The sequence below is a fragment of the Schistosoma haematobium genome, chromosome 3, assembly GCF_000699445.3.
Source record: "Schistosoma haematobium chromosome 3, whole genome shotgun sequence".
Classification (NCBI taxonomy): Eukaryota; Metazoa; Platyhelminthes; class Trematoda; order Strigeidida; family Schistosomatidae; genus Schistosoma; species Schistosoma haematobium.
Window position 1 is genome coordinate 18,714,043 of NC_067198.1, and position 16,236 is coordinate 18,730,278.

The window sequence follows — 16,236 nt, forward strand, 5'->3', positions numbered from 1 at the left end:
AACCTAAGAGGTAACACGTGGAAACTGGAGACACAAAACAGCAGGACGGATTGTAGGCACAACTTCTACTTTCTAAAAGTTGTCAACTATTGGAATTCGCTGCCGGCTGAGCTAGTCCAAGCGACTTCCTAGGAATCCTTTAAGAGGAAACTTGACACATACTTAAGGACTAAGGATAGTATCTTGCTATGATTTACCAACTTCTTTTTCTTTTTTATCGTTACTATACCTAGGTTCCTGCCTGGAGGCATTGGCGATCCACTGCTACTAGACACGGAAGTCCGTTAAGCGAAAGCTTCTTCTATTCTGTTCACAACCATTTGAACCATTTTGAACACATAGCCCCAATCGCTTGTTGAGCAAGCTCCATACATCTGTATAAAATAACTGCATGTCACACCCAAAGTGACTCTTGATTCATCCTTTGTCGAAGCCCCATAACCCAGAAAGTTACAATTCTAAGGCCTCTTTCGTCAACATCTTATCTTTGCTGTGGTTATTTTTCAGTCTAACATTTTACATACAGCCAACGAGCGAAATGTCTTTGTGGACGAAATTTCCTTATCCCTTTGATCCATTCTGTAGTACTGAGTCCTTCCTAATGTAAAATTTAAATGCCACCTTTTGCAGCCTCTTTTGACTATTTCAATTTCGTCCAGCTACTCATTCTGTCAACGTTTAACAAGTATAAAAGAGAAGGATTTTTGCATTAACCGTGGTTCAGTTAGATCATTTGTGATCCCTTTCATTCAAGGCGCATACCGACACTCAACTGAGTATAGCTGCATCTACATATTTGAGCCCCCAAGTTCAAGGTCTCCACTGTTTAACCTTTTACCACGTCAATTTCACTTTGCCGGGTCGAACGAAGTTGTTGTCAAATTAGGCGTGCTTGTCATAATTCTTCTACTTTTCGATGGTGAGCCTTTCATTACTTCATGTCAAACTTTTTTCTGTCAGATGAATCCTCTTTTGTACAGGCCACCACCTAATCCACATTTTCCGATGATGCCATATTTACCGGGTCCTTTACCCCAGAGGCGTAAGTTATGTTTTTGTTGGTACTACAAAATTAGGTGATATTCAAGAAGAGGAAGATTTGGCTAGTGTTGCCCTGCAAGTCCAGAAAAAACGATTTTATGTCGATGTCAAGAGAAATAGAAGAGGGATATTTATGAAAATCGCTGAGGTTTGGTATACTTTAAACGTGATGAGAAAGTAGGTCAGTTCCGACGGTCGAAAAGCCAGAATTCTTCTGACCCTGCAAGCTGCCGTAGAAATTAAAGATAAACTAAAGGATCTCATTGATGTCCTTGAAGAGATCAAGTCGAATGACGAAAGTTCAGGTGCCCAAACCTCAGATGCAAATAAAAATACAGATTCACAGCCCTCAAACAGCCTCATAAAGTCCCATATCGTCAACTATCCGTACAGACGCTATTTCCTTGACCTTAAACGCAATAGAAGAGGTCATTTTCTCCGTTTAACAATGCTGTCAACTTTGAACAGAATACAACTTGCTATTCCTTCTCAGGGCATGCTAGATTTGTATAATGCTATCAATGACATGCTGGGAAAATGGTGGGATGGTTCAGAAGCAAATGATAGCAAATGTATGTTTCGAAATTTTTTACTCTTACCTCATATAAAGCTGTTAGTTTACCGGAGTCAAAGTCCCTAAGGTTTGACAATCGTACTTTGTACTTCGACTCCTCGTTCAACCGATTTGGAACTTACCTTCGTATTTCAGAAGTCCGAACAGCATCTAGAACTGCAATTACAATTCCAGGCCGTTCGCTTTCACGCTTCAGAGATATTATCAATGGACTAGCAGAAGATTTGTCGAACGTTAAGGTAACAATTTAACTGTTACTATCTAAATTCACAGGTCACCAAAAATGCTGAGGAGCAACCATCTAGTAATGAAACTCCCGATACTCCTGACAATTCTGAACCAAGTGAGCCCCTTGTAAATGGCGAAGTTTCGTGAGCTTCGCAATAACAAACTTCATCTCTTGTATTTGACTTCAATACCTTCAATGAGTAAAATGCACAATTATTATAAATATCTTCTCTGGTTCATTTGTTATTTTTCATCGACTCTGGAATTTGTTTGACGACAGGTTGCCATCGGTACATGTTTTCTAACAATTAGCCTGTGACTTCGTCGGTATTAGTCAATATTACCTATTTATTGTATTATCTGAGGACACGAATATTTCATGTTTCAGTTTCGGGTTACCTCCGACTATTAGCTTACATTTAATAACTTCGATGTCCGAATGGCACAAATATTTCGAAATAGTTCTGTTATAATCGAAAGTCCAAGTGTTCGATTTGTTCTTGTTAGCTGATTCTCATATTCATGAACCCTTTGTCATCGAATACAGAGTAGCTTATCCACTTAAAGAATTACCTTCCAGCCGACACTAGCTGTCAGTCTAAGCTAGTTAATTATTCCTTACTCTTCCTCGTTTTTCTTGCTGTAGCTCGAGTCCAACCTAAATTTTACTGCAAGATGCAATGTAGTTTTCTGGTTATCATGTATCGCTTTTCTCTTAAAACTTTACAAGCGTGTCCACAGTGAAAAAGCATACCAGGAAAGTATATAAACCATTTAAAAGTTCTTTGCTCGTTCACTATTGATCAGGTTAGACTTTATGATCGGATGACATCAAAATTGGAAATTTCAAATGATTTTCATTAGGGTATTCTTTCGTCCCCTCTCATTTTTATTTAACCTAGTGACATGTTTTTATAGGTAACTAGCTTATCGTCTCGTCTATTATTTACTAATCTCATTACGCAATTGCCAATTTTATCAAATGAAGATACTGGGTAACAGTTGATACCTGCTTGAGACGTGTTTTTTTCCTTCAAAATGTAAACTGTTTCCTCAGAGCTGTTCTGGTTCAACGCCAGTGTGGCCATTCGGGGTTAATTAATACGACGCAGATCGTTTTACTTATCCTGTAAGTTTGTTTATCCCTAAGAAGTCGATTATTGACGAAGTTCCGGCAGGTAAAATGTTCTATGGATCAAGTAAGCTGTCCACCTGCCTATCTTCTAGCTTATACAAGATACATCAATCCACTATATTGTCTCGTAGTTGTGGCGCATCACGTGACAATGGGAGATAAGTAATTAATCACGTATAGGAAGCACTGGTGACAATTGTTTGTAATGCTGGTTAGACAAAGGGTACTAGGTGAAGATGGCTAATTAGTTGATTAGGTCACTAACGGTCATCCAGTCGGCCTTCGAATAAGAAGTATCCTTTTCAATGACGTGGGTAGCTGTAAAGTCTAGCAAGATACGAGTTCACTCTGAATACTCAGTCCTCTTCCTTAGTTTGTTGGTCTCGTTGAAATAGGTATTTTTGACCTAATGTCTCGCTTATGCGGTTTGTACCTCTTCCAACACCTTAGATTTACGTATAAATGGGACTCATTTTTCCTAATCCTTGTACTCCATCGCCGGATTTAATGGAAATCTAATGAAGCTAACTGCAAAGCAACGATTTTACAATTTCAAGGTTATTGGGAAAAAGGTATATTTAGTTTTGTAGTTGCATTTGTACGAATTATCAATCTGCTACGGTTATCACCATAAAAAATATCCAGACTCTACAAATTAGTTTAAAAGGTAGCTTTACCAGTTGACCACATGTTATTTTCAGTACCACTGACAACCATCCTGAATTATTTTAAGCTATTCAGTGATGAGTGGGACCTATTTACTATTTGTTTACTGCTCGGTTGATTATGAATACAGTGGTTTTGAGTGCTGTTAGAGGTATGAGGGCGGTTATCACTTCCCGGTTGCCCACACCGTGGAAGGGTTGTTCTGGAGGTACCTGAAGAGAAAATCGGATTAGAGGTGATCTTAGTGACCTGGGAGCGTGACCGCAGTGCTCAAAGGACAACTGCTTGAGGTCGGTCACACACGACGTTTATATGGGTAATTTTTGTGTTAGCTCCGTACTTGTTGAGACCTTACCGCCGGAGACGGATATCCGCGGGATAAGGCGAGGTGTGCAATTTTAGGGTCGACCTGTTCTAACCCCACCCCTCTTTGTGGGAAGGCAGCATCGCTGTCATGCTTGTTGTCTGAAGGAAACACCTTACTGCTGTCACACCTCTGTACAGTCAGCAGTACGACTTCGCCTTCGGACCTTGGGTTTGTTGCTTTTAGTCTTACCACTCTTCAACCGACCTGTCTGACATGGTAGAACCTTGAGGAACGGTTGTTCCAGCCAGTATAGCTCGGTTGCCTCATCACGATAGGCAAGCCCGACCACTCAGAAAACATCCATCTTTAAAATGCACAAATCTTGTTTATTTTTAAAGGAAGTTCACAAGAATGGTGATGGAGTGAAAATAAAGTCATTGTAAGTGGTAAACTAAGTACAGAAAATGCAGTTCGAAAGGAACTGGTAAAATGAAGTATGTAAGTTTCACAAACCTCAAGATTCAACAGGAAGATAAAGAATTAATGCAAACGTGCCACCTTGAACGATTTTTAGTCTCACTACCTATGGCCTCGAAATACAAATTATGATTTACTCGTAAATTGTAACCAAAATGTTTCCAGATAATGATATCCACTGATCGTTATCAAATATTGGTCTTTCTTAGGTTTGTTTATTGAAAAAACAAGTGGTTTGTAATTAATACTGCTTAATAAAAGTTAAAACTTGACTAAGTAAACAGCAAAGCTGATTTATTACAACGTAATAAAAACGTTTCAGTAAGTTTGCACGAATATGTTCAGAAATGTCAAACTACCGATCCACATGGCTGAAGCTAACTATTGTTTTTGTGTCACTAATTAATAATTTCCTAATTATACTTAAGGAATATTCGTCAAATAACAAAGAATTTTGCACGATAATAGACTAGTTTAAGCTATCATTGCTTATTGACGATAAAATCAACCACGAAGTAAAACATGGGACTAATGAAAATATGGAAAATAAGTTTTGTAGATCTATTGGAAATCGGTGTTATGTTTTGATAACTCGATTAAATGGATCACTGGATATTTCATTTCAAAAGTGACATTTACATTAAAACGTTAATGTCCATTAGAAGACGAATCGTCTGAAGCGGAACAGCTTTGAGATATTCCTGACATCAGTGTATTTGGGTCAGTTTAGTTCTTATTGTGCCTCGAGCTGACAGTACATTATTTTTAACTGCAATTAGTACAATGATGACTTCTAACATAATCAAGAAGTGTAACTACCACATTCATTTTAGTTAATCTGATATGATATCCCAGTAAGCTCTCGAAGGATCACTGATAGTTTCATTTCACCACAGAAGAAGTGAAGATTTGAAATACTTTCGCTAAAATGTCTCGTTTGGAGAGTACCAGATCCATACCCTCGTAATTTGTATTAAATTTGATAGTTTCAGCAATTATAACACTAATAAATAATCGAATGCATGTTGCGATTTTTGTAATGCATGTTATGAATGACCACTTTAATAAATAGTGTAAGTTCAACAATAGGGAACATATAGACTAGAAGGCTTAGCAGGTTTAATGTACGAGAAAAGCCGTAATGACAGTGTGAATTATATTCTTAGTCTGTTTAATATCAACTCAGTGGCTAGATGGAGTGAAGTGAATAGTTTCTGCGTGTCACGTTTATTTTTCGTATAAATATATGAATCTCTAATTCACGACCCTCAAATGTCTGACACTGGCGTCTGCTTTTGGCTGTAATATGTTCACTGAGCTGAGTAGTTTAATTAAGAACCTTTTATTGTCGTTTTATATAACTCCATCATGGCCTACTTTATGTAGGGTCGAGTTGTTCAGATGTTTCGTAAGTCCCAAATGAACCTACTTAAGTGATCATCTTGTTTGTAAATGGTTATCTTCTCAAGTGCGTCCATTCTTTGTCTTCCCACAAATCCTGAGCTTCTGAGTTCCTCATAACCTTTTTGCGGTTTTATCTCACTAATTTATATTTTCTTGAATCGTATCTCTTATGCTTAATCTTTCCTATTGCGATCGACTGACTATCATCACAGGGTTTGCTGTGTTAACATCCTTTCGGATTTTCGTTGGCTGTTGCGTTCTACTGACATTTGACGATCATGTTATAGGGAATTAATTTTGGAATAGTGGAAATCGAATAGGATTGTGGTCAAGATTAATGAGTGATCACTAAATCACTCAAGGCATTTGCAGAATTAGGTGGTGCTAATTATGTAAATTGTGATCATTTGTGTCCCAAGTTGTCATATTTTTATGTTCACTACACCACTATTAATAGATCCTCTATGAATGAGTTCCCACACGAGTGAATAATTTTCTGAAACCTTTAACATGAATAATGAAAGGTAATATGAGTGATTAGTATCGCTTCGCGATCTCAATTCATGACCCACTTAATGATACGAATGCTCCAAAAGACTATGACTTGTGAATTTTAGTAAACACATGGAAGATAATTTTTATCCTGAACTGAATAACAATACTGTTCATTAACTGATGTTTACTTTTGTACTTTAAAACAGACTATTACTGTGTCTAAAGAGCTGCTAAACAGTAAATGGGATGAGATAACTGTTCGACAAGTTTTTGTTAATAATCAAGTTTAAAAATGCTTCTCTAGTATTTTCCTGATATAATGTAAACCACTGAACAGAACAAAATATGAGTGATGATTGGATAACCAACTTTTACGACCTATGTTTTCTGGTGTCTTGATTATCCTAATATATTTTTAGTAGCGATTTCCAAACTCCTAATTAACAGGTTATTTCGTTTCAGTGACAAAATAACTATCCAAATATTTCATGAATTTCAGTTGTCCCTCAGTTAAAATCATTTGCCTATGTCGAGAACTATCTCCAAATTGAAGTGATCTTCAAAACGTCTAGCTATATATATTTGTATTATTAAACGCTCTTAGCTACTCAATCCCAGTATTAGTTATACAGACTGATATAGTTTGCATACGACAATCTAAGACACCTAGTTATATCGTTAGCTCTAATAAATCTGATTTCTGTGCGAAATCTCGGCACATAGTTCTGTACGGGATTGCTATAAAATAGAATGTTTTAGTGTAGTTCTTTTGCAATGCGATGGTTTGAAATGATTTTGTGTCATTTTTTAACTGTCCTAGTAAGTGAACATGTGTAGCAACTGATTAAGTGTGGTTCCTTCAGTGTAACTTGTGTTAATCTGTTGTCAATTTATTAATACGGTATTTCTCTAACATCAAACTCAACTTTGTGAACAATCCGTTAATAAGTCTCGGCTTCCTTCAACGACATAATGTATGTACCACCCTGAAATTATGCATTTATGTCTTAGAGTTTATTTATTTAAACACAAAAATTAGTACAAGGAGGTACCAAACATATATGCGCCACACAGATCTTTTGATTTTTGTGAGAGCTGGAATACTACCCGGCCACCCAAACCGAGAGAACTTATTTAAATGAAGTCCAAATTCTGAAAATAATTACAAAATTCATACTGGCGTGATCAGAATGTTAAACGTGAAGGACCGATATATAATATTAGATTGTGTAGTGTTATAGTTCAAAATTTGTTTAGGTAGTACATTTTTCTCGTGGATCACAGCAATGTAAGAGACCACCCAGGAATCATTAATTCTATATAAGTAGACATCCTGTTGATGTACGAACAGCATTTAAGATCGTTTCCAGTGCCACAACGGAGTGATTATAGTCATCCGCTACTAGAGAAAATGAAATAGAAATAGAGAGCACAGAACAACAACACCAACAATTACTATGATAGGTTCCCCGTCATTCATGTGCAAGGTTGTTTTATATCCTGCTATTCGAATTAGATAATAGTTAAACTAATAAGCTATATAAGGGACTGTGCAAGATACCTGCCGGTAGAAAGGTTTAATGAAAAGACTCGGCAATAATAATGTTTCATCGGTGGGATGGAATATAATTAAAAGTGTAAGCATATTTAATGGATTTTGAGAGGAGGTGGGCATCGATACAGCAAACGAAGGATGGGAGTGATCATGTTTCAAAGATAGATTGCGGCAAATTATTGAAGTCTCGAAAATTTAAAGAGATGTATAATGAGTTCGTTTCATTAATGATGAATTTTCACGACCTCTGTAACTAGGCGTTTCCTGCATATTTCATCATTGGATGTTAAGGATAGTTTCTTACGTATTTTGAAGAAAAAGATTAAATTTAGTTTAAGTCTACACTTCTATATACTCTAATAGTTCTGTGCAGGTGATTATTGGCGCTTACTTATTAACAATCGATGAATAGAACCGTATAGAATTCATTTACTTAGCACTCTTCAAGACAGGATTATCTATACCCAGAATCCATCTTTTTGATGTTTGGTTTTTTATAGATATTTGCTTAATTTATACACAGAAAATTTTTAACAATTTTAATCCTGATTGTTCATCATATACTTTCGGCATGTATCATAATTATAATTGCCGTTTTATTTCTATCATACGTATTCTATGTTTCTATCGATTGGCTTTTCAACGAGTTGTTTCGCATATTGGTTCCTTTAGTTTTTCTTCTAATTAATGTCCTGTCTGACCTCTGTCGCACAAAATAGCTTTAGTTGTTGTCACTATTAGTATTGGCAAAAATAGTGTAAATAATCTTAAGAATAACTCTGACAGTAAAAACAGAGGGACTTGAAAGTTTATTACCTATAAATGTTTAAAACGTATAAATGAACTATCAGGTCTATACTACTTATCTAAATGAGTATTTATAAGCGAATGATAACACGATTCACTAGGTAATTTGGAATTATTTAAATGTTGAACTTTCTATTTGCCCATTTAAATTATTTATATAATCAGGAATATTTTGAAATAAGTTCATCAAAAAGATCAAAATTGTTTATACTATTTGTGATCAGATAGTACACTAAAAATTAATTATAAAGTGGATACTACTTACAAATGGTAATTATGATTTTCTATGTGTGTATAGTTTCCAAAGAATACCCTGTCATATTTACAGCTGATTATTTTGTTAATTTTTCGTTTGATTTATACAATAAATGATATATTAGTTTGTTAATCAATCATATTCAATCAGTGTAAAGAACGTTACATTCTACCGCAGTTTATACAGATAGAGTGATAACATAAGTATGGATCTAAATGTAAATTAAATTGTTGGCGAAATTCCATCGTAATATATTGTTTTGAATGAAACTGTGAACAAGTGAAGCAGTCATTTGACATTCTATTACTCAATCATAACTTTTGAACTTAAATCTATTTTTCAAAGTATGTATATGTATATCCTGAATGGATTATGAGATTTAATTTTTATTACCATTTGTATGGTTGGTGTACTACAGTTTAAAGAATGTGAAACACTCGTAAATGCGAAATCACAAGTTGGTTGATTTTTAAGTATTTATGTTCTGATCTACTGTATTTACTGAATTATGAGTCCGTAAAATTCATCTTATTAAAACATAGATAACAAGATGATACAATATAGTTTCCAAGTCATCTCTTCCACAGCAATATATAGTGCCTTCTACATATCAAACATAGAAATTTCACGCATATAGATTATTTAGTAATATGTATATGGAGTTTATTTTGGGATGTTACAAAATATTATTTTTGCTAAATGATCTGTGCAACTCGAAATGATGTACGTACGTACGCACCAAGTTCTACGTTGTTGATGACTGATTCTAGTTGAAATTACAATTTACTATATAAAAGTTTTAATTTATATTATTTACAGTTCGAGTTACAAAAGCCGTACAAAGACTAATGAAAATTCACATATCCCAAGTCTGGTTACCAGTAAACATACAATTCAAAAAAATATTTTGGTTTAGAAGCATCTTCTGCGTGGAATACATTAAGAGGGAAATGTTTACTTATCAAAATATTTTAAATACATAAATAATTTTAAGAATCAATGTATATGTGTTGAATAATTTGATTATTAAATTGTATACAAGCACTAATAAGTAAGTGATGAGAGGTATAAGCAGACAATTGATGAAGAAATAGATCTGAGAACATTTGAATTTTTTTTTAGATAAATTCAATTTTCAAGTAATTTTTTTCTTTTCTATAATTTTTATTCGAATGTCCAACTAAAAATAATCATATATTATTCTAGAGTAATTTTTAAACTGTGCTATACGTGTTTACATTCTTCATTTAAGATACCTTGTTGACTTGCAGAGATATTAGTTGTTCTTATCAATGAAGTTTATAAAATATTTAAGGATTTTGATCTTTTGAGAAGAGTTTTACAGATGTTTTCATTGTTCAAGAAAAAAGTTTTCTTAATTTCCTTAGTTTTTTAATTGGTATTGGTGTTGATTTTCCAAGAATAAAACCAATGTTCAATAAGAGAGAGATGATAATTAGAAAGATTATACGTACTTTCACTTGATATTGTTTGGCTTGTATCTTCCCATTGAGGTTTAAGACTGCAATTGATCAGCCTGGTGTGGAAATATATGTTATAACTGTGAAAATAATGCTGCTGATTAAGGGGTAGCGAATTATTGATCGGACCAAAGACGCACAAACACGTAGAACGACCTAGGGTTCTGATTGGTCTCGCTTCCCTGTCTAGCCCAGCCAGTTGAGTCCAGAACACAAGTCACAGCCTCTGAGTTATGAATCATTATATTCCAGACATACTTTGTTTATATACCAGTCAAGCAGTCCACAACGTACCATAAAATAGAAGATAACATTGTACAATAATGGCCAACAGGAAAATGACACGTTAAACAAATATTGACCAATAAGATGATACCATTTTATGTCCAAGGATAGCGTTAGGCTTAAAGGATAATTTTTGGGATATTTTCCTGAATATCCCAACACCTCCCCTTTTTTTGGAGATCCGGAGTTGATGTCCGGATTTTAAATTTTTCTCGCGTCTATCCACCCCCTCGAAATAATGTTGGGTCTTCATAAACCCAAATTACAATTAATTTGATTGTATTTAAAACATATTGCACAGGGAATCCAGTAAAATCGATCAGATATTGAGGATAAACGCCATCCAATTCGAAGTCATCAGGGTTTAAATCTTTAGTAAGTAGTGGAGCATTATGTTAATCGGCGTCCAACAAAACTGTACCAGGTTCTTGGTTATTATTTGATGCGTGGAACACATTTTCTGGCAAAACAATGAGATCTTCTCGTGAGTTGGATATGTTACTGTCTGCACATGCTGTTTCGGGGTTGATGGAGTTTGACTCCATTACCGGGCATGTTTCTGGAATAGAAAGTACTGGACCACTGGGCGCATGATGGATGACTGTTTCGTTTGAAGTACAGTTCATCGAGGATTCATGGAGGCTGCTGTCATTTTCCAGCTCACTGTGTACTTCAGATATCAATCCATCCACTTCCGTCGCGTCTTCATAGCATGAGTGATTTAGCAGCTGCGTGCGGAAATTGACTAATAACTCCAAATGTCGTTCAAAGAGCAGCTGTAATCGATCGGAAGGGAGAGTCATTTTTTTGAATCAGCACTTGTGATGAAAATTACTGTATGACTAATGACCAATGTCGTTGAAGGACACTGACGACAATCTGGATACTGATTGGTTGAATAATTAGACTGGATTTCGTCCAATTACAGAATGACTTTGGATTGTATCTTTTCTTCACCCCGTCGCGAATTGTTATGACTGAAAAATATTTTCCTGAATATCCCAACAATATATTTACGTTGTGGTCAGGCAAATCACGTGTTCGTGATCTGAATTGTGTTGACGTCCGGTAGAATAGACACTGAAAGGGAATCTTGTGTAGATATTCGTCTTAGGTAAATTAACGTCCCATACGTGTAAACGTGGAAACCCAACCGTTATAACATTAGACAAAGTAAAACCGAGCTTTATAACAATTACCATCTAGAATTCTTTCTTGGTAACTGTGAACACTTGTAATTTGTACATAATCAATTCGCTGAAATCAAAAAATATTATACTAACAATTTATTTCTTATTGCATCAAAAAGCAACTGAAACTAATCACTGTAATAGACGATTACCTCACCTTTAGTATTATGATGAGATTTGAAGGAGATTAATCAGATGAAAATCAGTGAAATTAAAATCATAGTAGTAATGATTGTATAAAAGACAGAATATAGTGGATATATATATAAACGTAAAAAAACAGCGAACGAGACTAACTAGAAGATGAAGAAATTAATAAATCTTCATGGCTGAAACATATTTTATGTCATAATACTAACTGTTACTTAGAATTATTCCTCTGAATCAATACACAAATTGTGAACTTACCGATATATCACTGACTGTTTGTCAGTGATATATATATATATATATATATATATATATATATATATATATATATATATATATATATATATCAAATGATATGAGCTTGAAAAATCATTAAAGCTGTAACTTGACAGGTTGGCCTGATGACAAAACGAAATGAACATTAAATATTCACGCGTTTTATTAGAACATGAGCATGGTGCCGATTACATTTGTAGTCGAATATCGACATAATATGAGCGATCCTATGAAGTTTATGTGAGATATATGATATATTTGCCGAATCCAAAATTTTAAAAACGTAGTTGCAATAAATTATCATAGCATTTCATACAACAAAGGTCAAATAATTTTACAATAAATCTAATGCATTTTAATGGTCGTTTATGTATTTATGTATTAATTTATATAAAACATTGTTAGGAGATGAATTATAGCATCACTCAACTGATATAAAAAATCAGTTAGTTGGTGGATTGTTTGTAACGGTAACATTCTGGTTGTGATATAGTAATAATAGGCTAATATAAGAAGGCTGAAATTGGTGCAGATGAAGTTGATAAATCCTATGTTGGAAAAGAACTAAATTCCAATTGTACGGAAGATTTAGCCGTGTTTAGACAAACCAAGAACAACAAGATTTTACTGAGCTGCCGTTCCGTCCTAGTTTAGCGCTTCTCAGCAGTGCGCACCCAGAACCAAAGTACCTAAGTTCGAGTCCCACTTGCGGGTCCACGGATGCACACTTCCGAAGAGTCCCATACTTGAACGAAACGGCTGTCCTGTGCTTCTAGGTTTTTAGCGGTGGTCTAACATTGGTTGGTTCGCGATTTCAATGAAATTGAACAATCTTCACAACCCCCTAATGACAGCGAGATTTGAAGAATAAAATGAATTTATTCTATTTTAAGGCTTTCCATCAGTTATAAACTAAAAATAACCTGGTTACTTAAAAGGGTGCTCCATTCTTTAGTTGATGAAATTTGGATGTATGTTCAGAAATAGAACCGAAATTCATAATATTTACCGTATTTTAAGTAATAAGTGTTAATATGATTTAGTTTATTATTTGTGTTATGATTATAAGTAGGTACAACCTCTCCTCCCCAACTCTGTAGAGCTTGTTTTTTTTTCAGCACAGATACGCATAAAATTTTTACTGTTTTCGTAATACAACTTTCGGTCCTGTTTCGAACATCTGTCTCAACTTCATTAACCAAGGTATATCTAACCTTTATCTTAAACCATAAGATTCTTTGCAAATTGAAACTGTTTGCAGTTGATGAAAAACCTTGAAATAAAATCATTTTATTGTGTTATTCTTGTCATTTCTAGTTTCTTAAAATCTATCAAGAAAATCAAATGTTTGTACATAAATTTAAAAGTGATATTTTATCTTATACCTATTCTTGGTGATTTCATTTACACTCTTTACATCATTTGTAGTGTGAAATTATTCTGCTAGTCATCCATTCTCACTTTTTGATTAATACATTTTCTATTAGGTTAACTGATTTGTTTTTGATTAACATTATTTATTGTCTTAGACAGAAATAAGTCCTTAACCAGTATGTGAAATATGTACTAGATGTCATTTTTTAAGATGAATAATAATTTTTAATGTGAAGTTGCCTGAATTTTGATTACAGTTTTTACTATGTAATGTAAAAGAAAAATCATAAGCTGTTGTATGTTCAAACAAGGTAAATTTGTAAACATCGTAGTTTCAAAATTTGGTTAGCTGAATGTAAAACTCCTCACAGAACATAATAAATAAGCACTTTCCCATTGAATAAAACGCATTTTGTGCCTTAAAAATGATCCTACTAGTTTTATTATTATTATATGCTTATTTATTATTATTGTTGGTTCCCACTAATTTATAGATGAATATGTTTTTTAAAGGCTTATTGTCGTATTAGTTTATTTACGCTAGTAATTTAGTAGACAAAGTGAACATAATCCATTTTATTTTATTAGAGGTGGTTCTGAGTATTGATATTTAAACTACTTATTTACTCTTTATAAACTGCAATAAGAACATATATATATCGTTCCTGTGAATGAGTAGATGATGATTATGACTACCCATTGATAATATTCAACCATAAATATGTTAGTTCTTCATTTATTTATTTTTTATGATGTATTTTCCAATTAGTGTTTTTGCAGTGATAATTCATACGTAAAATTAATACAATATACCCATATATTCTCTGTTTTTTTCCCGTCCATAAGCACTGGTCTATTTGTAGCTACCTTGGTGAGATTTGAACAGATCTGGAAATTACGACATCATTATATTGTCTTCAGTACTCTTACTTGTTCAGTTCAGCCATTAAGAATAAACTTATTATTTATAGAAAATTTTGTCAAGACTGTCATCACATACAGTGAGCAACTGTGAGTATATTTAGAGAAAACCTCAACAGTTCAGTGTGTCTGTTTCTTCAGTTAAGTATTAAAGTAAAGGTTTGTTTATTTTAAAAAGTATTTTAATCACGAACGGATGCTAGCTGGAGTACCACCAAAAACAAAGGGACATTATAATAAAACAGCTAATCAGCAAAGGTACTGCATAATCATCACCATACCTCTAATTTATTGAAGTTTGGTACTGTTATTGCGGTTAAATATCTTCGTGATCCTGGAGAGAGACCTAGATCTTCTATGACCATGTATGCGACCGTGAATGTGCACATTTGAGTAGTCACAAACGAAGCCAAAATGGTTACTTATTCCTCTTTGGTTTATAATGATTCTTAAGCTGACGTCAACTGTAGTGATAGATGTCCTCAAATGTATTTCCCTTCAAAAATTGCTGTCTTATAACTATAATCATATTTGTTTTTTCCCTTAAAATGAGTTTTAGTGATTCTTTTTTTTAAATTTATAAAGGAAAAATCTCAATATATCTAGCCTCGTTGTTCGCTAATACTGTTTTACGTACAAATGTACCAAATACTCATAGATTTGCTTTCTGAATACATCTATTTGGTCAGAGAAACTAATATTCGATTTTACACTTTCTAGCGTTTACTTCAATCAGTTCAACAAATTATGAAAACTATCAGTCAGAAAATCAAAAGTTTAGTGATTTCTTTAGTTGGAATAATTTTGGCTGATAATGGATACTAACACTGAGTTCATATTTTTGTCTAACATTTCTAAACTAAACAGCTATTAAAATAGTTCTGAAATTTTTTTATCTGTTTCCATGTCCATTAAGAATATATTTCCATTTTATATTTTCTAATCTCTCACTTAAAATGTTCAGTCATTGTTTTATTTCACTCACTAACATGTTGTCAAACTGCTCAATATTAAACTGGTGAATAATGCCACAAATTGAACTATCGAGATGTTTTAACTTCCAATGTGAGGTAGGTTATTAAGATGAATGTGCAATTTACAGATTAATAACTGATTATTTCCAAACATTTGAAATCTGGGTTGGGTTTGAAACTTTGTCGCGTGTCCCAAACTTTGGGATCACCAATTGTAGCGTGGCGTCGAGTTGAGATTAACTATGAACACCGCTACCAAGAAACACGTGCCAAATAGATCAGAAGGCGTAAGAAGCTCGTTCCAAATGACTCCATAAAATCCCCGAGAAGCCAAATACCAGAAGGCAATTAATGGACCAAGTCGATGTTTATTTGCTGGCGATCTCGTGGCATCGAAAGGATACCGAGATCGTGCCAGGATACAAGCTTGGTTACAGAAGGTAACCGAATTCGCGCGAAGTTACAATCGAAGTGTGTGTAAAAAGAACGGAAGCACAAAATAGCTGTCATTAGCACAGTCAAACAAAAGCACGTTAAAACGAACACTGGTACAGTTGGTTATAATAATAATTGTTTTTATTAAACCAGTCGTGTTCTCGTGATAAACGTGAGTCACTACAGGAGCCCCCGCTAGAAAGGG

At 34.2% G+C, this 16,236-nt stretch overlaps 2 protein-coding genes across 5 annotated transcripts; one reads left to right on the forward strand and one right to left on the reverse strand.

Annotated features, from left to right (window-relative positions):
* Nucleotides 1-841: 841 nt before the first annotated feature.
* Nucleotides 842-9,893, forward strand: MS3_00005173 (uncharacterized protein; the record flags this gene model as incomplete). Of its 4 annotated transcripts, XM_035731648.2 has the most annotated exons (7): nt 961-1,042; nt 1,077-1,189; nt 1,223-1,613; nt 1,652-1,854; nt 1,889-1,969; nt 4,350-4,390; nt 9,765-9,893. In XM_035731648.2, 7 exons carry the CDS (start codon nt 961-963, stop codon nt 9,859-9,861), a joined length of 1,008 nt encoding a protein of 335 aa, XP_035585763.2. In that variant the 3' UTR covers nt 9,862-9,893. The 4 variants fall into 4 exon arrangements, with proteins under 4 accessions (XP_051069154.1, XP_051069153.1, XP_051069152.1 ...); XM_051213200.1 differs by lacking the exons at nt 4,350-4,390; nt 9,765-9,893 and adding an exon at nt 842-919 and having other exon boundaries at nt 1,652-2,082; XM_051213199.1 differs by lacking the exons at nt 4,350-4,390; nt 9,765-9,893 and adding an exon at nt 842-919 and having other exon boundaries at nt 961-1,613; nt 1,889-2,082.
* A 1,012-nt stretch (nt 9,894-10,905) lies between these two features.
* Nucleotides 10,906-12,258, reverse strand: MS3_00000070 (uncharacterized protein). The gene has a single exon (XM_051207989.1). It carries the CDS (start codon nt 11,512-11,514, stop codon nt 11,107-11,109), a length of 408 nt encoding a protein of 135 aa, XP_051069155.1. The 5' UTR covers nt 11,515-12,258; the 3' UTR covers nt 10,906-11,106.
* Between the last annotated feature and the right edge of the window lie 3,978 nt (nt 12,259-16,236).